The 23,409-nt window shown below is 42.6% G+C and overlaps 1 protein-coding gene across 1 annotated transcript; it reads right to left on the minus strand.

Moving 5' to 3' along the window:
• Positions 1-355: 355 nt before the first annotated feature.
• LOC104029801 (myosin-1B-like) lies at positions 356-20,992 on the minus strand. Its single transcript, XM_075720277.1, has 38 exons — positions 20,789-20,992; positions 20,557-20,700; positions 20,307-20,463; positions 18,315-18,342; positions 18,099-18,216; positions 17,927-18,019; positions 17,756-17,819; positions 17,575-17,673; positions 17,366-17,469; positions 17,146-17,284; positions 15,059-15,177; positions 14,811-14,960; positions 14,007-14,177; positions 13,452-13,758; positions 13,023-13,096; positions 11,656-11,743; positions 11,442-11,559; positions 10,581-10,704; positions 10,359-10,495; positions 10,003-10,258; positions 8,747-8,989; positions 8,465-8,641; positions 8,233-8,378; positions 8,054-8,144; positions 7,575-7,964; positions 6,806-6,932; positions 5,811-5,929; positions 4,559-4,755; positions 3,956-4,139; positions 3,704-3,869; positions 3,407-3,531; positions 2,897-3,205; positions 2,592-2,795; positions 1,805-1,930; positions 1,539-1,709; positions 1,348-1,452; positions 1,014-1,109; positions 356-508 (listed from the first exon to the last, which is right to left on the minus strand). Exons 1-38 carry the CDS (start codon positions 20,990-20,992, stop codon positions 356-358), a joined length of 5,823 nt encoding a protein of 1,940 aa, XP_075576392.1.
• Positions 20,993-23,409: the final 2,417 nt, after the last annotated feature.

A 23,409-nucleotide genomic window follows, 5' to 3' on the forward strand; every position in this document is an offset into this window, starting at 1 on the left:
AGAATTCATCGAAATAACTTGAAAGTAGTCTTAGTCTATCAAAGAAATGCATACTTCTCATTGCAAGATGAGTAGAAAATCCATATAATTGTTATTATTCCTCATGCATTTTTAAAAATTTAAATGTAAAAATTTATTGCTGTTTAATATACTTTTAAATGTGAACAAGAACTGTGTACATGTACTCCAAAAGTAATGAACGCTAGAATAAATAAATAAAGCATGCTAATCACTGTTCATATGCAAAGGTCTCTACTGTCTTTATTACCTAGACATAGATTATAATTACAGAAGAAAGCAACACAGAGATTTACATTTTATGCATGCCTCAGGTCACTTTTTAGCCTCAGGATCCTCATTCCTCCTCTTCTATCTTCTTTCGAAACTCCCGGCTCTTTGCTCGGAGCTTGTTAACCTGTGACTCTGCAACGTCAGCCCGCTCCTCAGCTTCTTCCAGCTCGTGCTGAATCTTGCGGAATTTGGAGAGGTTGACATTGGACAGCTCCTCCTATGTGGGGAGAGGGAGTTGTGAAAACAACAGGTAGCATGTGGACATTTAATATCTGAAAACTGGGCAATTTAAATGCCATAGCTGGGCAAGTAGGGCAGGTTCAGAACTAAGGAAAGAAGCTGCTCAAGACATTAAGTGTACCAGAAGAGAAAAGAATATTGCAGTGTCAAAAAGGCCATAGCCACATTACACACAGCAAGGTCCAGGCAGAGTTTGTGGCAGAGTCCTGAACAGACAGACTAGCAGCTACTTCTGACACCCAAGGTAGGGTAGGAATGAATCAAGAGAGGTGGGAAATGAAGCTTAGAGCAAAAGAAATAGAGCTGGGAAAGTATAGTTCCTTCCAAGCCCAGAAAATTCTTATTCTTACATTCCCCATTGTCCTGTGCCAGCAAATGCATCAAAACAGTCAAGGTTTCAAAAAGTTGGACAGAAGAAAACACCAACACAGAATTCCACCTCCACCAGAAGGAAGTCTGGCCTTGGTCAGAGTTGTACTTACAGCCTCCTCAGCTTGTCTCTTGTAGGACTTCACTTTCATTTGCAGCTTGTCCACTAGATCTTGGAGCCTGAGAACATTCTTCCGATCTTCCTCAGACTACAGAGAATGACAAGTAATAGAAACTCATTTGCCTCTTTCTCTAAATTACATAAACGTGAAACAGAGGGAGTAATATTCCTTATGGAGCATTGCTGTCTAGAAGGACAGAGGTCAAAATCCTAGTAACTGTGTCACTGACTGAAGTATAGAAAGAAATCCCTCTAGAAGGCAATGTGCCAACATTTTGGCTTCCTGGAACAAGAGTGTGTCAACACAAAGAAGCCTCCCGTGTTACCTGGTAGGTCAGCTCCTTCACCCTCCTCTCGTACTTGCGCATACCCTTCACGGCTTCAGCGCTGCGCTTCTGCTCAGCATCAACCTCCCCTTCCAGCTCCCGCACCTGCAACGAGAAGCCCATCTGTGGAGCTTCCCTGGTATCTCACCAAGGGACATGCTCACTCATGCACAACTGAAAGCCCTACGCACTCTGGCCTCCAGCTTCTGGATTTGCTTCTTGCCTCCCTTCAGCGCCAACTGCTCAGCCTCATCCAGACGGTGCTGCAGGTCCTTCACTGTCTGGTCGAGGTTCTTCTTCATCCTCTCCAGGTGGGCGCTGGTGTCCTGCTCCTTCTTCAGCTCTTCTGCCATCATGGCTGCCTGATGAGAGCAAAGGGTCAAAGCCGTTTTGGGGCTGGAGATGGTTTGGGGGAGAATACATCCACCATCAGCAGTGAAAGGAGCCCCCAACTCACATCTGTGATGGCCTTTTTGGCCTTCTCTTCAGCATTGCGGGCTTCCTGGACTGTTTCTTCCATTTCACTTTGGATTTGGGAAATATCTGTTTCCAGCTTCTTCTTGGTATTGATCAAGTTGGTGTTCTGTTGAAGACCATCAACATCACAATTTTGGTTTTGTTTGCTTGCAATATCATATCAAGAATATTGCATAAATGTTGTTTTTTAATATAAATTGTGCCATTAGGTTACATGGGATTCTGTTCTAAAGGAGCTGCTGTGGTAGCTCTTAGTTTCTCAGCTATGAGCTGCTTCAGTAACATCCTCCATAAAGTCTTTCCTCACAGTTTCTCAGTCAAGAGAGAAGAAATTTAGACTTATAAAGAAAAAAGATATAATCTTTCCTTACCATTTTCAATCTAGTGGCAGTAAAAATTTTGAATGGTGCTATAGAATACTTATACGGACTTGGTTAAATGATGTTAGTGACAGTATTAATGTATTCCTATTTTGTTAATGATCAACCAAAATTTGACGTTACAGTCTCAAATGTAAATGTGAAAGCTGTTGAACTCACTTAAGTTATATTCACATATCTCTGAATTTGTTACTTTTAAGGTGTCTGCACTGTAGTCTAGTGAAATTCATATAGTATCTGCAGCTGAAAAGTCACTTTTAGTATTTGTTATCCATACTGTGAAAATTACAATGCATTTTACAAAATACTGTTACAGTTCAGCCAGTCTTCAGCTATTTTAAATATATGGAGCAAAAGTATAAATACTAAATATATTTATACACTGACCTGGGTATGGAGGAGCTGCACACGCTCACTTGCATCGATCAGTTCCTGCTCAGCCACCTTTCTACATCTCTCTGTTTGTTCTAGTGCTGCTCGTAGCTCCTCAATTTCAGCCTGCAGCAGGTTTGCTCTGCGCTCCACCATGGCCACCTGCTCCTTCAGGTCCTCCTGTGCCCTGAGAGCATCGTCCAAATGTATCTGGGTATCCTGTAGAACCATTGAAAGAAATTATAAGCAGATTCAGAGCTGTTTGGCACTGAAAAGATCAGCTAAGATATTTCTCTGTAGGCAATTATTGTTCAACGGACCTTGAGCACTGCCTGTGTGTTTCTTAGATTCTTTTGTGCCTCTGCAGCCACGCGGTTGGCATGGCTCAGCTGGATCTCCATTTCATTCAGGTCTCCCTCCATCTTCTTCTTCAAACGCAGGGCTTCATTCCTGCTCCTGATCTCAGCGTCCAGGGTGCTCTGCATGGACTCCACAACTCGGAGGTGGTTTCTCTTCAGCTGGTCAATTTCCTCATCTTTCTCTGCTATCTTCCTGTCAATCTCAGACTTCACCTGGCTGAGCTCAAGCTGGAGGCGCAGGATCTTCCCCTCTTCATGTTCTAGGGAGGCCTGGACAACAATAAATTAGAATACTTTTTTGTGTGAAAATGCTGAACCTGAAGCTCTGAGTAAGAGAGTGCCATGTTTAGATACTATCTCTACACTTTTACAGAAACACTCCTTTCCCCTTTTGTCGGGAATGACTTCACAGCACTTATAATGAGATAGAGATCCAGGACATGTAAGAGAGGAATAAATAATGCTGTGTACCTCAGCTTCCTCCAAGGCAGCCTGGATTTCAGATTTCTCCTGCTCAATCTGCTTCTTTACTTTCTCCAGCTCATGAATCGCCTTTCCTCCCTCAGCAATCTGCTCCGTGAGGTCGGAAATCTCCTCTGTGGGAACAAAGACCAATGGCATGGTCAGGCACAGAGCCGAATTGGGAAGGGCCCTGCCACACCAGGGTGACAAACGCCTTTGCCGACCTGCAGGCACAGACCCATGTGGAATGCTCAGTAGACAAGCTTGTGGGAAAGCCCTGCCAGGAGCAGAGGGCCAGGGACTTACGCTGCAAGTTCTTGTTCTCACGCTTCAGCGTTTCCAGGTGATCCAAGGACTCCTCATAGGCATTCTTCATCTTAAACAGCTCCGTGCTGAGAGAGCGAGACTCCTTCTGGGAGGCTTCCAGCTCAGCCTGCGTTTCCTCATACTTCTGCTTCCATTCTGCCAGGATCTGGAGAGAAACAGGGCCTCAGCATGGATGTGGCAATCAGGAGGGGATGCTCTGCCCAGGAGCCCCAGGTCTGGAGCCCAAAAGACCTTGTCAAAGTTCTTCTGCTTCTTATCCAGAGCTGCGCAGGCAGCATTTGATCGCTCCACGTCAATCATCAGGTCCTCCACTTCATTCTGCAGCCGCTGCTTTGTCTTTTCCAGGGAGGCACATTTGGCATTGACAGCTTCGACGTGTTCCTCTGCATCCTGCAGGCGCTGTGCCAGCTTCTTCCTGGAAGGTGGTAAGCATGGGACCGGGTGAGGAAGCAAATGGGAACCCATGGTGTGCAGCCAGTACATTTTTCACCAGAGCACACTTAGCCACGTGGTAGTGTGTGATCCACATTTACACAGAGGTGTAGGACCTCTCCCAACCAGCCACTGTATTTCTATGTCTGAATCCTGGGCTACAGCAATTCACTCTCTGCTGTTCACTCTGCTGTTCACACTAGCATCTCTCTGCTCTTCTGCACCTGAAGAGGTTTGCTGCTTCTGCTTTTCCCCAATGCATACCTGCTCTTGGTTATATTTTCTCTCTTCTTGTCACCCCACCCCAAAGCAGAACATTGACTTCTTCCTGACAATATCACAGTGGTCTCCTCCAGTTTCCATTCTTAGTCTCTGCCAGCCTTCCCCGCATTCCTCACATACTTGGCCTCCTCCAGCTCCTCTGTGCGCTGAATAGCGTCCGTCTCGTATTTGGTTCTCCACTGGGCCACTTCGCTGTTGGCCTTGGACAGGGCACGCTGCAGCTCCCCCTTGGCTTCCTGCTCCTCCTCATATTGTTCCCGGAGCAAGTCACAGTCATGGCGAGCAGACTGCAAGGCGTGGGCCAGGGCGTTCTTGGCCTGGGGGAAATATAGGAGCGTGACAATGAATGGAAATAAGTTGGGAAATCTCCTGACTGAAATCATAGAATCATAGAATCGTTTAGGTTGGAAAAGACCTTTAAGATCTTCCAGTCCAACCATTAACCTACACAACCCAATCCACACTAAACCAATCAAGGGTAGACTAGACTAAACCATGTCCCAAAGTACCACATCTACCCGTTTTTTGAACACTGCCAGGGATGGTGACTCCACCACCTCTCTGGGCAGCCTGTTCCAATGCTTGACTACCCTTTCCATGAAGAAATTTCTCCTAATTTCCAGCCTAAACCTCTCCTGGCGCAGCTTGAGCCCATTTCCTCTTGTCCTATCGCTAACTACTTGGGAGAAGAGACCAACACCCACCTCACTACAACCTCCTTTCAGGTAGCTGTACAGGGCGATAAGGTCTCCCCTCAGCCTCCTCTTCTCCAGGCTAAACAACCCCAGTTCCCTCAGCCGCTCCTCATAAGGCCTGTGCTCCAGACCCTTCACCAGCTTCGTTGCCCGCCTCTGGACACGCTCCAGCACCTCAATGTCTTTCTTGTAGTGAGGGGCCCAAAACTGGACACAGTATTCCAGGTGCGGCCTCACCAGCGCCGAGTACAGGGGAACAATCACCTCCCTGCTCCTGCTGGCCATACTATTCCTGACACAAGCCAGGATGCCGTTGACCCTCTTGGCCACCTGGGCACACTGCTGGCTCATGTTCAGCTGGCTGTCTACCAATACCCCCAGGTCCTTTTCCTCCAGGCAGCATGTTGGTGGACACTGGATTATTCTGCTGTGAGTGATGGCAAGCTACTGAATGAGAAAGGAAGATCTAGGAATCTGCAAAAGAATTAATGGATAGACTGTAGGGAACGGGGAGCAAAGCTAATACTGGAAGACTTGCACTGAATTACCCAAGTGGGCTTTTTCCCACTTTTTTTTTTTTTTTTTTTTTGTTGATGCCATAATTTCATACGTATCTGAAGTTCCTCCTAGACAGAAGGAATCCAATGGATAAGATAGAATATGGAAAGTCTTGTCACCTTTATCTCTTCCTCTAGGTGCCTCTTGAGTTCCTCAATCTGTTGGGTGAATGCCTGCTTGCCTCTTGACAACTGAGAAATCAGAGCATCTTTCTCCTCCACCTGGCGTGAATATTCACCTTGGAGAGTTCAGATGAGTAAAAGAACCTTTTTATGGCTTATTTAAAAGTGTTAACCTTGATAATGAACGACACATAAAAATATATTGAGTTAAACAAAATTTTATTTCTTTGGTGGAATCCTAATCACTGATACCTGTCCATATCTCTAGGCATGCCAAATTATTTATCTTAGAGGCAAGAAATGAGATACATCATGCCCCCTTGTCCAATATCTGACTTGTCTTACTGTATGTTTGCACTAAGTCCAGTGGTCACTTCAAGCCTTGAGCTTACAGAATGAGTAATATATGGTGTATGTGCTCAGGTATATCACTGTCTTCCCCTGAATGTCTCCTGGGAAGCAGAAGGATGAAGTCTAGGTTATGAGATAGATGAATTCTTCTTTGAAACTGCAGTCGTAGAGTCATAGAACAGTCCGGGTCGGAACAGACCTTGAAAGGTCATCTGGTCTAACCTTTTGTGGGAAAGAGAGCCTAGAATGGATTACTTAGCACCCTATCCAGTCATGTTTTGAAAACCTCCAGTGATGGGGACTCTACCACACTCCTGGGGAGGTTGTTCCAGTGGCTGGTTGTTCCAGTCCCTTAAACATGTTGTTGGTCCTGCTCCAGGATGTCTGTATCTCTCTGGTACTGGGGAGCCTAGCACTGGACACAGCACTCCAGGTGTGCTGAGTCGGGGGAAGGATCACCCTCTGTTAACCTGCTGGCAACACTTCTCCTCATGCAGCTCAGGATTCTGTTGGCCTGTGCCACAAGAGCACACTTCTGGCTCATGTTCAACTTAGTTTCCACCAAGACCACCAGGACTTTTGAGCCTTTTTGTAAAGCCCCAGGTCATATACAGTGTTCTCTTAAAAAACAAATGTCTTACCAGATTCTGTTTGTAGCCGAGCTCTCTGTGTACTAATGTCATTAATTGTGCGCTGTTGTTCCTCCTCCTTTGTCTTAATCTCACTGAGCTGATCTTCCAGGGAGCGACACATCTTCTCCAGATTTGCCTATTTGCATGAAGAACAGGATGAAAGATGATTGGTGGTTCAACACATAATTACTGAGAATCTGAAGTCTTACCAAGGGCAAATAAAGAAGCCAGTGATTTAGAAGTCAAGTCAAAATGTCTCAGTTAACTAACACATCTTCTATGAAATTTGCATCCCTAATTCCAACATTTGTATAATTTATTAATGTACACTCCATTTTTTCAATAAAAAGGATGACTGGACACTGTAACATGAGGAACTGTTTTAAATTTCTGTTTGGCTCTTAGCGATTATGTCGTTGGAGTATTTAAGGGACGAAAAGAAAAATTGGAATAAAAAAGAAAGGGTAGGGTAGGAGTAATTTCTATTTTAGAAGAAACTAAAAAACTGATAAGGTCAGTGTCTTTCATTTCACTGTCATAATATTCTGCACCAAGCAATGAGACCCTACAGTTCCTTAGGTTAGGTGCTTCAGGTGACATTTTTTAGCTCTCACCCAAAGGATACAGTATGTTATTATACTAATACTGAAATATATAAACTCAAATTCAAAGATGTAAAGTGCAACTATTTATTTTAAACTATGAAGAATGTAAATTTATATGTTAAAATATAAATACTTGATTATGTTTGAATTAGTACAAAGAAATATTTCAGTACCTTGGCTTTGGAGACTGACTCCATGTTACTGGCCAAGTCATCAATCTCCATCTTCAGCTCACTCTTCTCCTTCTCCAGCTTCTGCTTCACTCGTTGCAGGTTGTCGATCTGCTCCCCAAGCTCAGCTGTGCTGTCCGCATGCTTTTTCCGCAGGGCGGCAGCCGTGGCTTCGTGCTGCAGCGTGGCCTCTTCGAGGTCGCGGCGCATCTTCTGGAATTCTGCCTCACGCTTCTTGTTCATCTCGATCTGAGCTGTGGTAGCCCCTCCTGCTTCTTCCAGGCGCTCGCTGATCTCCTCTAGCTCCCTCGAGAGGTCAGCCCGATGCTTCTCTGCTTTTGCCCGAGAGGCACGTTCAGCCTCAATTTCCTCTTCCAGTTCCTCAATGCGAGCCTGGGGAACATTTAGGGACCCTTCACACCCATGGCCTCCTCCTACCTGACCTGAGACTGGGTGGGAGAGGGGAAGGAACACAGACTTGCCTGCAGCTCCTTGATCTTCTTCTGCAATTGCATGCCCAGGGCTTGCTCATCCTCGATTTTGCTCTGGATCTGGCTGATTTCAAAGTCTTTCCTTTGCACAAAGCAAACCGTGTTAGTGCCTGAACACAACCACCCAAGTGCGCCAGCCCAGCACTCAGGTGCCCCACAGCCACACTTACTTCTTCAGTTTCTCATCCAGCTGCTGCTTATCATTTTCCAAGTCCATTATGCTGTCATTTGCCAGCTTCAGGTCTCCTTCGAGTTTCCTCTTAGCTCTCTCAAGGTCCATGCGCAGTTTCTTCTCTTGCTCCAGGGACCCTTCCAGCTAAAAAGAACAAAGCCATCAGTGCTCTGCTGCCTACGCTTTCCTCTACAAAGTTTTCCGTTTCATTTAGCTATACATGTGCTTACATCGTCCACTTGCTGCTCCAGCTTGGTCTTAGCTTTGGTCAGAGTATTGACTTTGTCCTCTTCTGCCTGCAGGTCATCCAGTGTCTGCTGGTGGGCCTCTTGGAGGGCTTTCTTCTCTTTTGTCAGCTTGGCAATGGTCTCGTCCAGGGCTGCCATCTCCTCTGTGAGGTTCTTCACCTTGCAGAAGAAGGGAGCAAATGTAAGTAAAGGAAGTAGATACCGAAGTCCTGTAACAGCACAGTGCTCCTTTCTGGAGCGCGAGTGACAGCTTGTGCCTTATACCTTGTTTTCGGTGGCGTGTTTTTCCTTCTCAACCTTGGCCAGCGTTAACTCCAGGTCATCAATATCTTTCTTGAGCTCTGAACATTCATCCTCCAGTTTCCTCTTCTTGGCTGTCAGCTCAGCATTAATTTCCTCCTCGTCCTCAGCCCTTTCAGTCACCTCCTTAATTTTGGCTTCCAGCTGGATTTTGGTTTTGATGAGCTGATCACATCTTTCCTCAGCATCAGCTAAAGCATCAGCCTCCTGTTAGAGAAACATATTTTTGTTTGCTAATCCCAAGTTTTAGCAAAAGCTGAGTAGAAAAAGGGTATTTCCTTTTCCTTTCCAAGCAACATGGAATTATTATTTTGTATTATCTTGTGGGAAATTATTTTTGCATTGCCTCTTTTAAATCAGAGTCGGTTTTTGTTCTGGTTTTTTGGGGGTTTTTCTGTTTGGTTTTTGTGGGTTTTTTTTTTTTTTCCTCTCACCAAGTATTCTTTCTTGTTGTATTTATAGAGAAGGTATCTAAATATATAATTTTTTTTTTTTCCTAAGGATTTTGATTACTGTCCCTGAAAGTTAGTATCTGAATACCATTGTGCACAGATCTTTTTGTTTTATCTCTCTAAAAGCTTTTCTTTCCAAGACTTAGTTAGAATTCGTCTTCTTTGTTCCAGATAAATTGGTACATAATCTAGATGCAATTAGTGGTTTCCATTTGAATCTGACTTTATTTTGAAGCTTTGGAGTAGACACTTAAAGACACAAGAGCATTGTGTAAATATTGCCAAATCTTTTGACCTTCCAAAGGACATTGGAGACACACATGGGGCTGACAGTTAGAATGTAGAGGGTATTTGTGTCTTCCTGGAATAGTAGCTGCAGGAGGACAGGTGAGGTACCATGTATCATAAGAAACAACATAAGGCTCTTTTACTTAGGCAACTGATTAAAACCAGAGTGAGCAGTCAGCTGAATTGCTCTCCAGACTCTGTTAACTGTATATATGAAATCTCTAGTGACTACAGCTGGACCTTATATTGTGAGCTTGCAGGGAGCAACATACCTATAGGCACAGAGACTTAAAAAGTCATTCCCAGGTTAGAACCTCATATTATAATGTTGACAGTGACTGGTCTGAATTTTACCTTTAGTGATTCAGATTAAAACATTTTCTAAGGAAATTTAGTGTGCAGTGTGAGAGTTCCATACTATGAGACAGAATTTAGACCTTACTTATTTTCCCCTAGAAGAAATATACTAATAATACTCACAGCCTGCACTTGGAGCTGCAGGTCATTTTTCTCCTGCAGCAAAGAAACCATTTTCTCCTCCAGCTCCTTCCTCTTTGCCTCAGACTTTGCAAGATCTTCCTTGGTTTTCTCAAACTCCCCCTTCATGTTGGCCATCTCCTTCTCAGATTCTGCACTCTTCAGCAAGGGCTTGATCTTGAAGAACAGCTTCATCCAGGGCCAGTGCTTGACGTTCATGAATGCACGAACGTTGTACTGGATGCAGAAGATGGATTCCCTGAAGCATAATTAAAATGTAAATTGCATATTTTCAGTATGATGAGTGCCAACACTTTCCCCCAAGTACAGTAATTTAACTGAAGATGAAGAATGTCTACCTCCTCTCCACCATTCTCTGGTACTCCACTCTCATCAGGAAGCCCCTGCACCTGGCCTGTGTGCGAGTGATGAGCTGTGCCAGTTTCTCATCCCTCATCTCCTCCAGGAGTCCCAGCAGCCCAGCTTTGAAGAACACCTTGAGAAAGGGAATGTTTCCACACATCACTGTCAGGTAGAGCAAAGCAGAGGCACACAGTGAGTGAGTCAAGGAGGGTTTGTACCTTGGTGTGGCCAAATTTGTACTGGGTGTGGTCGACATCAATTGACCCAAGAAGCTTCTCAGAAGCCTTCTTGCTATCAATGAACTGTCCCTCTGGGATAGCACTGGCATTAAGCACCTTGTATCTGTGAAATGAGAGGAAATATGAGTTAAGGTAATCTCAAGTCATAAGGTTATACTGTTTATTGAAATTAAGGGCAACCTTTGCAGCAGGATCAGGCTGAGGAAGTTGGAATTCCATCCCTTGTTTGAAGATACAGTTCTAATGAAGTCCTAATCTGATAACAAAATTAAGGAAACTTTTACTGTCTTTAGGTGATCAGTCGTAGATGAAAAGAGGACACTTATCTCCAGCCATTTCAGCCCAATACCTTTTTCACTTAAACTATGCCGTAGAAAATTGCTAGAGAGGAACATTGCCACTATGCATATAGGAGGAAAGCACCTTCCCCTGAAACTTGCGGCTGATGCAATGGCCAAAGCACTCTATCTGAGTTTGTAATTTTTGTCTGAGAAAGTATTGTAGCCACATCTGCATTTTTTAATCTTGTGAGCATTGGCTTGTAATCTTGTAGCTCTATTGTACTTCCATATTCAGAGACACTGGCATTCCGAGACATGACACACAGAGTTGTGTGCTGAATAGCAATCAGTGAGGACACCTGACTTATCTCTTCATTTCTCAACAATTTCTCTTTTGCTAGCCATACATGTTGCTTTTAGTTGTACATTTCAGCTTTTTCCCCTTCTTTCAGTTATGATGAGATAGAGTTGGCATTAAAAAACAACCAGAAATGTTAAAATAGTTATGATGTATAACTTATGCAGTGAAGACAGAATGGAGAGCAGAAAAGAAATGGACCTCTGTTTGAAGTCTGCATAGAGGATTCTGCTGGGGAATCCCTTCCTGCAAATTCTGATGCCTTCCAGCACACCGTTACACCGCAGCTGGTGTAGCACCAGTTCATGCTCCATGGCACCTAAGCAAATAAGACAATTATTTGATTACTTCATGATATAGCATAGAGAATAATGGCTGCATCACACTATGATTTCTCTCTACTTGAGGTTCCTACCAGGTGTTTTTGATTCATTGGGGATGATACAGCGCACAAAATGGGGGTGAGTGCTCCGCAGATTGGTCATCAGCTTGTTTAGGTTCTCCTGTGGGTTCATGAGCAAAGATTTTTCATATAACAAATGGTACCTTTGCAGTTATACCTTCAGATGTGAGAAAAGTGTTGGAAAGCAATAATGGATTTATTATTCCCACATATAGCCATCCTAATTTGAGTTTTCTTCTGCCTTTCAATCTTGAGCATGAGAGAAAGTCACAAAACAGTGTAATGTGTTTTCATGAGACTGCGGGATAAATCCACTCAGACAGGGGTCCTATGGAGAATGGTGACCGGATGTTTGTGGCAAAAGGTATAATTTTGAGTGAAAGATGATTCTTTTTAATCACCAGATCCTCACTCTATGGACGACACTGACTATTGACGGGAACAGAAACAGAACCAAAAATAGGACATAAGAGAAGATGGGCAAGGACCATGTTTGCTGTGAAGTCTGGGAAAGGGAAGCTTAATGGAATTAGGGGCTACTTGTGAAGATATATTTGTCAAAGGTTCAGCAGGGGAAGACAAGAAAGACTCCCTGTTCAGTGAGAATGGGGGTCACAAGTCATAGGGAAAAGGTATGAGTTGCAGGTCCTACAGCACCCCGTTATAGAAGTGTTTTTAAAAGCAAACCCATGAACTATCTCTGATTTTAACAATTACTTTTACTAGCTATGTCATAACAGTTCTCAGTTTAGCCCTGGTTTGGAGCAGGGGCAAAGCTGCTTAGACAAATATCTCTTTCACAGTGTGAAAAACTGCTCAGGATGCCAGATAGTAGCTAGATGCCACAGGTGCTGAAACAAGGGTGTTTCCATCTGCCTTAAGCTCTGTCATTAGTGGAAAAGTAACTGGCCTTGGCATTTCCCTATTGCCTTGCTATATATGTATAATCATGTTCAAACAATTATGTATTATGTGTTATGCATTATCATGTGCAAATGCACATACATTTGTACATGCCAATCCAGACTTGAGATTCCCTGAGGCAGGTAGCCAGATCCACCATTGTCCTTCCAAGACAGAGGGAGAGGGGGAAGGGCTTGATCCTACCAACCAGTGTACTCAGGAGTAAATGAAACTGTAGCCTGACATAAGTACTTTTCCTAACATTCGAAGAAAGGCTAGGTCAAGATGTATCTTCCTCAGCTGGCCTCAGCTGACTTGCAGTCAGCTCTTTTATGAATAGCTGAAGAGATGTTCTTGATGCAGAAAAATGTTAATAGGTGCAGTAAAATGGCCTTGTTGGACATAGTGTGATATTTCACAATCTTCAACTAAAAAAAAAGGAGGAAAAACATAGAGAGAATGACATCTGTACTTACCCTGAAAAGAGCTGATACAGTCTGGAAAGAAGAACCCTTCTTCTTGCCTCCCTTCTTGCCACCACCACCAGACTCTGAAGAACACCAGACAAAGATGGTTAAAGTTGGTTTTACAACTTTGATTTGTAAAATTGTTCTCTATGAGACTACAAAAAGCTTGTTCAAATGTATCAGTCATGCTAAGAAAGGAACCTAGGATATAGTGGGAAACAGAGTCAACACTCAGTCTAAAGGTACACAGGACCAAAGGATCCAAGGGATTATCGTGGCTGAGTGGCAGGCCTGAAATATATTTGATCCTTTATTACTAAATTCAAACCATGGGAGACTCTGCACAACATGCAGTTTCTTTAGAACACTCTAGCTGATATTCATGTCTCTGGTAGAGTCATTAAATAAAAATGAAAATATGAATTTCACAGAACTGACCCGCCTCTCCTCCAGCAGAGGCAAAGAGTAAGGCCAGTGTCTTCATTGATGATTTCTGGTACAGCCCCACAACAGTTTCATTCAGGGGGTCCTTGTTCTTGTCAAGCCAGCCAGAGATGTTGTAGTCCACTGTGCCAGCATAGTGCACCAGGGAGAAGTGGGCCTCAGCCTTGCCTTTGCCAGGCTTGGGCTTCTGGAAGTTGTTGGACTTGCCCAGATGCTGGTCATAGAGCTTGTTCTTGAAAGAGGTGTCAGTTGCCTTGGGGAACATGCACTCCTCTTCCAGGATGGAGAAGATGCCCATGGGCTGGAAGAAGTAGAAGGAGGGAGGAAAAAGGTGAAAAGGCAGAAAGAACCACAGATAAAGAAATAGCTTCTTCAGTGGGACAATAGTAATGCTCTGGGGGATTGTTCTTCTGCTCAGCAGAGCAAATTATAAAATAATCTAAACTTATGTATTTACAATATCTCATTTACCCTTTCAAGATACGTTTTTAAATGTATAAACATTAATGCATTTCTGAAAATATTAGACAATGTGTATTATACAAATACCTTCTCAATGAGCTCAATGCAAGCAGCCAGGTCCATCCCAAAGTCAATGAACTCCCATTCAATTCCTTCCTTCTTGTACTCCTCCTGCTCCAGCACGAACATGTGGTGGTTGAAGAACTGTTGCAGTTTCTCATTGGTGAAGTTGATGCACAGCTGCTCCAGGCTGTTGAACTGCACAATTACAAAGAGAGATTAGTATTAATGTAAATTTAGAAAGCTAGGGATAAAGAACAGTGCTGGCTTTTTGTGCTAATTACAGGAGGATCTGTGAGTGTTCTGTCTTTGCTCAGCCAGGAGTTTGGAACTTCCGTCAGTGTGTCTCTTTTGTCAAGCTAAACTTTATCCATATGTTTATGACCCCTAGAAGCTTAGGCCACCATAATATTTCAGACTTGCCAGTTTTGATTTCTACTAGACTGGGCTAATTCAGTTACGGGAGAGTCCATAGTGCAACAGTTTATCCAACATTTCCAAATCCTGATTTCAAAGCATGACCCAAGCCTTCTAAGCACAAATTGTGTCTATGGAACTGGTGCCTCTGCATTAGGTACCAAATGCCATGTTAGTCTACTGTTTGTAATCAGGCAAAAACCCACATTTATGGATTTCCATTGGCATATGTGCAACACAAAAATCTATTCCCAATTAAAAACCTGTGGGAATCATGATGCTTTAGATACAATCTGAAAGGATCAAACCATTTCTGGAAAAAAAAACCCAAACCCAAACCATCATTCCTTCTTAAGTACTTCAGCACGCAATAGAGTTACTTCTAAAATCATGGTAATAAAACACCGTTCTTACATCAAAGATCTCAAAGCCAGCAATGTCCAGGACACCAATGAAGTACTGTCTGGGTTGCTTGGTATCCAGCTGTTGGTTGATGCGCATCACCATCCACAAGAACATCTTCTCAAACACAGCCTTTGCCAAGGCACCTACTGAATTGTATACCTAAAATAATAATAATAAAAAAGGACAACTTGTAGTTATCATGCAGAGCAAAAGAGGAAGTCTGGAGGATTTGTCAACAAAACAGGGATTTTTGTTACCTGCTGCACAGTTTGACCTTTGGTTACATATTCATTCCCAACCTTGACTCGGGGGTAGCAGAGGGCCTTAAGCAGGTCAGCTGAGTTCAGACCCATTAGGTAGGCAGCCTTGTCAGCAACTAAAGACCAAAAAAATCAGTTGTTAGGTTACCAGCAGACATTAATGGTCCCTTAAAACCAGTGTTAAAAGGCAATTCTAGTAACGATAAAAATATTAGTTAAGATAAAGTAACGTATTTGTAGTTCATCATAAGCAACATTCCCCAGTAATTATGGAGCAATTATGATGTTGGCTATTTTTTTCTTCACCTATTCTTTTTTTTCTTTTGGTTTGAATTTTGAATGAAAAATCAGTTTAGAAACATTTAGGTAGGCAGACTTCTCAAAAATAAATGCTGAAAAAAAACCCTGGAAAGATAAGCCTGGGATGATGATCAGGTTGCAGACAATTGCAGATCCTCTCAGAAACAAATACAGTGCAATTTGTTTCAGTGACTTGTGGTAGGGTAACTTTAAAGACATCATACTCAAGAGAGCACAATACATAAGTGTCAACTATGCCTTTACAAATCTACAGATAAACATATGAGATGAAGGGCTATTTTTAGAAGTGCATCCTCAAACAAAAATTTTGGCATTTAACCTTCTGTTATTGCTTTTACTATTGAATTTAATCTCTGCCAGCAGGCACAGTATATAAAATAATTTGTTCAAGAATGCTTATATAATACATATGAAATCATGATAAAAAAGTATAGCAGATTGCTGCATGAATATTGGACATGATCCAACAGACTGAAATTGTTTCAAGAGATATTTAGGCTAGAAGTGGGGAAAACTTTCCAATGAGTAAGGATAGTGAAGTACTGGAATAGATTGCATGTTTTCCTCAATGTTTTCAAAAGCAGACAAAGAAAGAAAGATTGCACAGTAAATGGAGTCCACAAGAGGTGAAAACAACTGCCATAGTCCTCTCTCAGCTTTAGGAGCAAATAAAACTAGCAAAATAAAAGATGACTTTGCCACACAGAGAAATTTGTTCACAGGTTGCGAGTAATTCTCAGAAGAAGATTACAGTGTCTGTGCAACAGAACTGATTTCAGTGGAATCAGTATTACATACACTGATCCAAATATTTCCGAGATTTGGTTAGCAAAATACCATCACTTAAGTAAAGTTACAGCTATGATTTGTAGCTTATTCTACTATTGCTATTCATCATTATCAGATTCATTGCTATTGTATTCCTTGCAGTCATTTTAATTTACGGCTTAACTTTCCTAAAAACCCCCAAACCATGCACACTAAAAAACAACTCCAGAAAAAAAAAAACCCAAACCTTAATCACACATGTTTATGATATATGCAACTAACTCTGTTTTCATGGAAATACTTCCATGAACTTTTAAAGGAATGTACCTTTGAACAATTCTAGGCAAAGTAAATGTGATAGACATATCTTAGATGTCTATCTTTCAAACAGAAGTCCTGGAGACATGCTGAGACTCTACAGAAATTGTAGAACATATCAGCCACAGCCGCAATATTAACTGATGTTCCTTTCTAACCCCCCATGTAAAATGAAGTAGCACAATGATCTCAGTTCAGGCATTGTGAGTTGTCTCCAGAATATGGGCTTTGAAGCACAGCAACTTCAGGATTCTGGCTTCTTGTCACCTGGACACAATACCATTAGGAGGTGACCACAGCTGATGGTAAATGGTAGTAGCTACCTGGGTGAATGAACTTAGCAGAGTAGCTCCTATTTCTGTGCCAGGGCTGGGGAGCTGCCATTCAGTATAGCGGTAAAGTTTGCTTTTCTTCTGCCTGACTCCTACCATGTCAGCCAATGGAAGTATGCTTTAGGATTCACTGGACCTTATGCTTTGCATAGTTCAAAATAATCTGCATCTTCCACTGAGTTGTGTTCTTCCAGCCAAGTCCTCTGGTTAGGACACATTTATATTCTACAATACGAGCATCTGGGGAAATGTGCAGGCTGACTCAGTGATTCTGACCCTGAACTACTGCCTGTATTAGTGAGTGTTCTGGTATATACAGTGCTGCAGTATATATCGTGCTGGTACCTTCTGTGCCATCCGGCTCTGCCTGCTCCTCACGCTGCTTCTGCTTAAACTTCAGGTTGCCATAGTGCATGACAGCCCCCGTCAGCTTGTAAATGGCTGTCTTCTCATCAGGAGTGAAGCCCAGGATGTCAATGGCACTCTAACAAAAGAATCATTAGAGTAAGTACCATGCATGTCAAAGGTCAGAGTCTGCCTAAGAAAACTTCTGTGCATTACTTACATCCGTAGCCATCAGCTCTTCCTGATCGTTAATGCTGGGAACCGTGATCTCACCTTGACTCACATACTGATAGTCATACGGGTTGGTGGTGATCAGTAACATCTCTGAAAAGAAGGACAAAACACATACAGATCAAATGTAATTGGCGCGTAAAGGAATTAAATGTTGTTCCATGACCTTTGTCTGGAGAAGTTAGTGATATTTCCTACCAATTAGCTCCGGCTTCTTGTTGGACATGATCTGATAAAATATGTGGTAGCTTCTTTCTGCCTTGAGCTGGAAAGTGACTCTGGACTTCTCCAGCAGATCTGGCAAGGACGGTAGGACAGAGTTAGCACAAGAACTGAGGAGGGCTGGAAGGAAAGGGATCAGGCCAGAAGGGTCACCTACATGTTTCAATGTCAGCAGAAGCCAGTTTTCCTGTGGCGCCAAAGTGGATTCTGATGAATTTACCCTGAAAGAAGCAGAAAAGTCAATCAATTTTACCAATCCTGACTGCAAGAATATTCAAGTCCGTGTGCTGATATGAAAAAAGTACTTTTGTCCCAGGCGACAACTTACAAAGCGTGAGGAGTTGTCGTTCCTCACTGTCTTGGCATTACCAAAAGCCTCCAGCAGTGGGTTGGCACTGATGATTTGATCCTCAAGTGTCCCCTAAAATAGAAATCGTATTGTCATGATACGGCTCATAAACAAATTTGATAGTTACAAGTTCCTACCCCTAGGACCTCACCTGCATTTTGCCTGCCGACTGCTGCTCTTCCTTCTTCTTATCCCCGCTTGCTGCAATTGTTGCAAAGTACTGGATGACACGCTTTGTGTTCACAGTCTTCCCTGCACCGGATTCTCCACTGTGAAACCAAAGAGAGAAGCAGAGAGCATGTAGTCAGGCAGGATGTGCCATGGTACCGGGCAGCCCCGCGGGGACCCGAGCAGGGAGCGTACATACGTGATCAGGATTGACTGGTTCTCGCGATCTATGAAAGAGGCAGAAACAAACAGTCTTTGTAAATGAGTAGCACAAAAAGACTGAAAATTAATGCAGTAAATGTAAGTTGTGACAAGAAAAGAATTCTGCATATTTTTTCCTTTGTTTACTCCTAATAATTTTTTTTCAGTTTCAGTCCTTGCAAAGTAATTTGTACCATATTCTTACCTCTTAACATACCCACTCTTGCCCCTAAATTAGAGACATATGGATTTGAAGGGTGGACTGTTAGATGGATGAGGAATTGGCTGGATGGCCACATCCAAAGAGTTAGAGTCAAAGGCTCAATGTGCAAATGGTTAGAGTGGCATCCCTGAAGGCTTTGTAGTGGGACAAAAGTTATTTAATACCTCCATTAATGACATACATAGTGGGATTGAGTGAACCCTCAGCAAGTTTGCAGACAACACCAAATTAAGTGGTGCATCAGTGGGAAGGGATGCCATCCACAGGGACCTTGACAGGCTTGAGGAGTGGGCCCATGTGAACATCATGAAGTTCAACAAGGCTGAGTGAAAAGTCCTGCACCTGGGTCAGGGCAATCCCCAATATTAGTCCAGACTGAGGGATGACTGGCTTGACAGCAGCCCTGCAGACAAGGAATTGGGGTATTGGTGGATGTAAAATTGGATATGAGCTGGCAATGTGCACTTGCAGGCCAGAAACCCAATTATATCCTGGGCTGGGCAATAAGATGCATGCACAGCAGGGCAAGGTAGGTGATTCTGCCCCTCTACTCCACTCTCGTGAGACGCCACCTGGAATACTCCCTCCAGCTCTGGGGTCTCCAGTGCAAAAAAGACATGAACCTGTTAGAGTAGGTCCAGAAGAGGGCCATGAAGATGGTCTGAGGTCTGGAACATCTCTCCTATGAAGAATGGCTGAGAGAGTTGGGGTTGTTCAGCCTGGAGAAGAGAAGGCTCCAGGGACACCTCATTGCAGCCTTTCAATATATAAAGGGGGCTTACCAGAAAGACAGAGAAAGACTTTTTACCAAGGCCTGTAGTGACAGGACAAGGGGCAACAGTTTTAAACTAGAAGAGTGTAGGTTTAGATTGGATATAAAGAAGAAATATTTCATGATGAGGGTGGTGAGCTACTGGAACAGGCTGCCCAGAGAAGTTGTGGATGCCCTATCAGTAGAAGTACTCCAGGTCAGGTTGGACAGAGCTTGAGCAACGTAAACTAGTGGAAGATGTCCCTCCCAAAGCCAGAGGGAATGACTACATAATTTTTAAAGGTCTTTTCCAGCCCAAACCATTCTATGATTCTATGAACATTGAAAACCCTTGAAGGGACATTTGTTTCTTCCCTACAGCGCTCTTTACAGTCTTTTTTCTCCTGCATACAGTAAATTGTTTCTGGTTTTGTTGTTTTACTTTTCTGCTGCACAGACTGTATTTAGAGCAGAAGTAGAGAAAAGGAGAGTAAGGACCCACGACAAAGGAATCTTGAGCATGGCTAATTGTTCTGAACCCAATAGCACAGAGAAATAAAAGAATGAAAAGGTGGATGCAAAGCTAGCAGCAATATATAATTCTATTTCATTTTTTCATGTCATGGTTTTATCAAGGCAAATCTGAACATTTGTGATATTGATGTTTCCTGTAGGCCTTTGATGAATTAACTTCACATTGTTAGACAGAATTTTTACATCACATATGGATTTCATACCCTGTTCACTTTCACTATTTCATTACAGACATAATTATATTCCTTACTCCACCTAGTCCATTTGGCTTATTGTTTTTCCAGACACACTAAATATCTGTGGTAGTATACTTCCTTTTTAGAAATACTGACATGAAAAAATCTTTTAAATTAGCAGTGATTAAAGCTATGACTGAAATAAAACTCTAATGATATGTTAAGGAAATATCAGCATATTTATCAGGGAAATTATGTGATTACTTTTAAAATGCCTTTTTGATAGAATAACTGAGAGCCACTCACCAGTTAACATGAACTGATAGGCATTGTCAGAGATGGAGAAGATGTGGGGGGGGGCCTCCTGGCGCTTCTTGCCTCGGTAGGCCAACACCACTGCCGGGTTGTACACCGGCAGCCACTTGTAGGGGTTGACAGTGACACAGAAGAGACCTGAGTAGGTCTGCAAGGAAGGGAGACAGCACATGGGTTTCCACTTATCCTGGCAGAGCAGTTCCTCCTAGCTACCCAAAGGAAGACTGCTGCTGGTACTTACGTAGATCATCCAGGCTGCATAACGCTCTTTGAGGTTGTACAGCACAGCGGGTTCGTGGAGGTGGGTCATCATGGCCATGTCCTCAATTTTATCGTACTTGGGAGGGTTCATGGCAAAGATTTGATCTTCCTTCACAGTCAAGGTCTGTCAGAGGAAAGAAAGGTACATGCATGTCAGTTAAGATCTCCGAGTGGGAATTTAATGCTGCTTGTAAATGTTGCATTTTACCCACCTCTCCAGCTTCAGTCTTGACGGTGACCTTGCCTGATTCTTTGCTCTGGATTGTCCCTTTCACATAGGATTCCTTAGCATGCACCACAAAGACAGATGTCTTGGCATCAAAAGGCTTGTTCTGGGCCTCAATTCTCTCCTTTTCTGACTTTCGGAGGTAAGGAGCTGCCTCTCCAAAGATGGCCATCTCAGAGTCTGATGACATGGCTGCAGTTCACTGAGTGCAGCACAGCACGGGGATGAAGTGGAGAAACGGACTACAGTGCTGAGTGAAGGAAGAAATACCTTTGTACCCCTCACCTGACTCTCTGTAGTGTTCTGCTCTGCCTATTCTTACAATCTCCCTCTCTGTCTTATCTGCTTTTCACCCTAGATATCCTTTAATTTATTTAGATCCTAAAGAAGATAGGTACCTTTGCTTTAGATTATTTTAACCTTCTTTCCCTTATTCCAGTTTATATGTTCAGTTCTTTAGGTCTAGTAGTGTTTCAGTAGGCTATACAGAAAAATTGGATTAATTGGCACAATATAAAAATTTTCAGTACAAAGAAGCAAAGATTCCAAGGGAAGTAATCTTCTTGAAATTATGAAAGCCCACTTATATCCTTTCTCTCTTGCACATTTTAGACCATGTAATTTGTATCGACTATAGAGATAGAGCAACATAAAAAAAGTATGGAGTAAGCAGAAACACGTGTGAATTGTCTGTGCAAAGCTTTTTCCTCAGTTAGAAAACAGATTTTTAGCTTCTTCAGTTGTTCTGACTTTTCCAGTTCAACCTGATCCTTTAAGATTAATTTGTACCAAAAGAGGAAAACTCAATAAAGAAATACTCAGAGGGATTTGACAAAATCTTAACTGTATGTGTGCTGTTCATTCATCTTCTCTTTCCTGGATTCCTGTTTACAGGAAATCTCCTGTTAACAATTCTGTGTGGTAAGAAGTCAACTATTTCCCAGCAGGTACCAAACAAATGTGTCCAACCCAGTGGTGAAAGGAAATTTGCTGTTTTAGACAGCACAGCTCGGGTAGAATTGCACTGCATTAGTATGCACAGATGTAAAGGGATATGGAAAGTGCCCATACAGCTGCATTAAAAAAAACATCCTGGAGTGTCTATTCCCATGCAGTAGATAAATCAGTCTTACCTCTTGTGATACCAGCTGGCTCTCAGGCTGGAAGCTGGTCAATACTGAAAAACAGAAATGACAACTTCCTTCTTATTTTTGCACAGAATGCCAAGGATAAGTAGCAGGGCAAAAATATGCTGGTGACTTGGAAGCAGAAAGAAAACCTCTATTGATACAAACCATCCTTTGAGGAAGGCAGTTCTACAGGCAGCACGAATGCAGTGGGATTCTGCCAGCACCCAGCCCTCCATATTCTTACCTTGAAGCTTTCTGTGGAGACAGAACAGACTCGTCCTACCAGCACTTTTATAGGTTCTGGTCTGCACATACAACTCCCTCCTCCTCTTTCTGAGGTCAAAAAAATTTTGGCAAAGCATTGTTTGGCAAACTTGACTGAGTGCATGATTTCCATTTGTGCTCGTGGATATATTTAGAAATATTTGAAGTCTTACTAGCTATGTGAATAAATCTCCTATAAATATTTTGACTAGGAATCTGAAAGGAGGAGGTGCTGTCCAGCAAATAGAGCAGGACACTGGGACTTGGAATTGTTGTCTTCTTTTCTCCTGACTCTGAATTGCTGTTTGACATAGAATATTTGTGTGTCTCAGGACTCAGCAGTAGTGAGAAAGATTACTATTACAAAGAGCTTTGGAGAGATTCTATTCTGAAATACTCTGGACATAAAGAATAAGAACAATCTAGTATAGTCTAATTCCAAATGTTTGGACAACCATATCATGCTTGTGTTACTGCAGCTATTTACAACTCCTTAGTTTTTTTGCTGGCTACTTTCAAAAGATCAGAGAAGACTCTTTACCCCCCTTGATTCATACATTTAATTACATCTTTTACCTTCTTCTGAAGTATTGCCAATTGGCTACTGTTTGAAATTGGATTTTAAAGGTATTGTTTTGCTGTTCTCCATATCTGGTTGTGCTGGTTTGCTCAGACAAATGTCTAGCAGAAGTTTCGGTAAGGTCAGATTAGCAGTGATACTGGCATTTTGCGTCCTTCTTCTTTTAGGATTATTGGCAGTTTTAACTTACCAGTTTGCTGCTATTGTAGAGACCTTGGACAGTGGCTGTAGTTACCAAATGAGAGAATGGGATTTAGATTACAAACACACCTCCTCCAGCCTTCCCAAGCACAAACACAAACTCCACAGAAATTTAGAGAACTCGTGGGATGCTGTGGATCTTGACATGTCTAACCTGTGGATGTAGACATGACTTTTTTTTTCCCCATAGCAATCCAGTGCAAATCCTAGGCATTCTAGGTAGATTTATTGTGCCAGAAGCCTCGTTCAACAGGAAGTATTAACAAAAGTAACCTAAACCTCACCCTAAGAATACAAATCTAGATCAAGAAGGAAGATTTTTCTTAATCTTAAAATGCCTTTTCATTTCTAAAACAAATAAAGAAAGAAAGAATCATTATTTTAAGCAAAATTCACGAAGGTTTTGGATGCTGTTTACATATGGGAAGAAGA

The sequence above is a fragment of the Pelecanus crispus genome, chromosome 12 (genome assembly GCF_030463565.1).
Source record: "Pelecanus crispus isolate bPelCri1 chromosome 12, bPelCri1.pri, whole genome shotgun sequence".
Lineage (NCBI taxonomy): Eukaryota > Metazoa > Chordata > Aves > Pelecaniformes > Pelecanidae > Pelecanus > Pelecanus crispus.

Coding starts and splice junctions, on each gene's coding strand:
- LOC104029801 (XM_075720277.1), bottom strand. CDS start 20,992: ATGTCATCAGACTCTGAGATGGCCATCTTTGGAGAGGCAGCTCCTTAC. Junction 7,965..8,053: donor AGAAGATCAAGGAGCTGCAG/GCAAGTCTGTGT, acceptor AATGTTCCCCAG/GCTCGCATTGAGGAACTGGA. Junction 2,796..2,896: donor ACACACAGGCAGTGCTCAAG/GTCCGTTGAACA, acceptor ATGGTTCTACAG/GATACCCAGATACATTTGGA.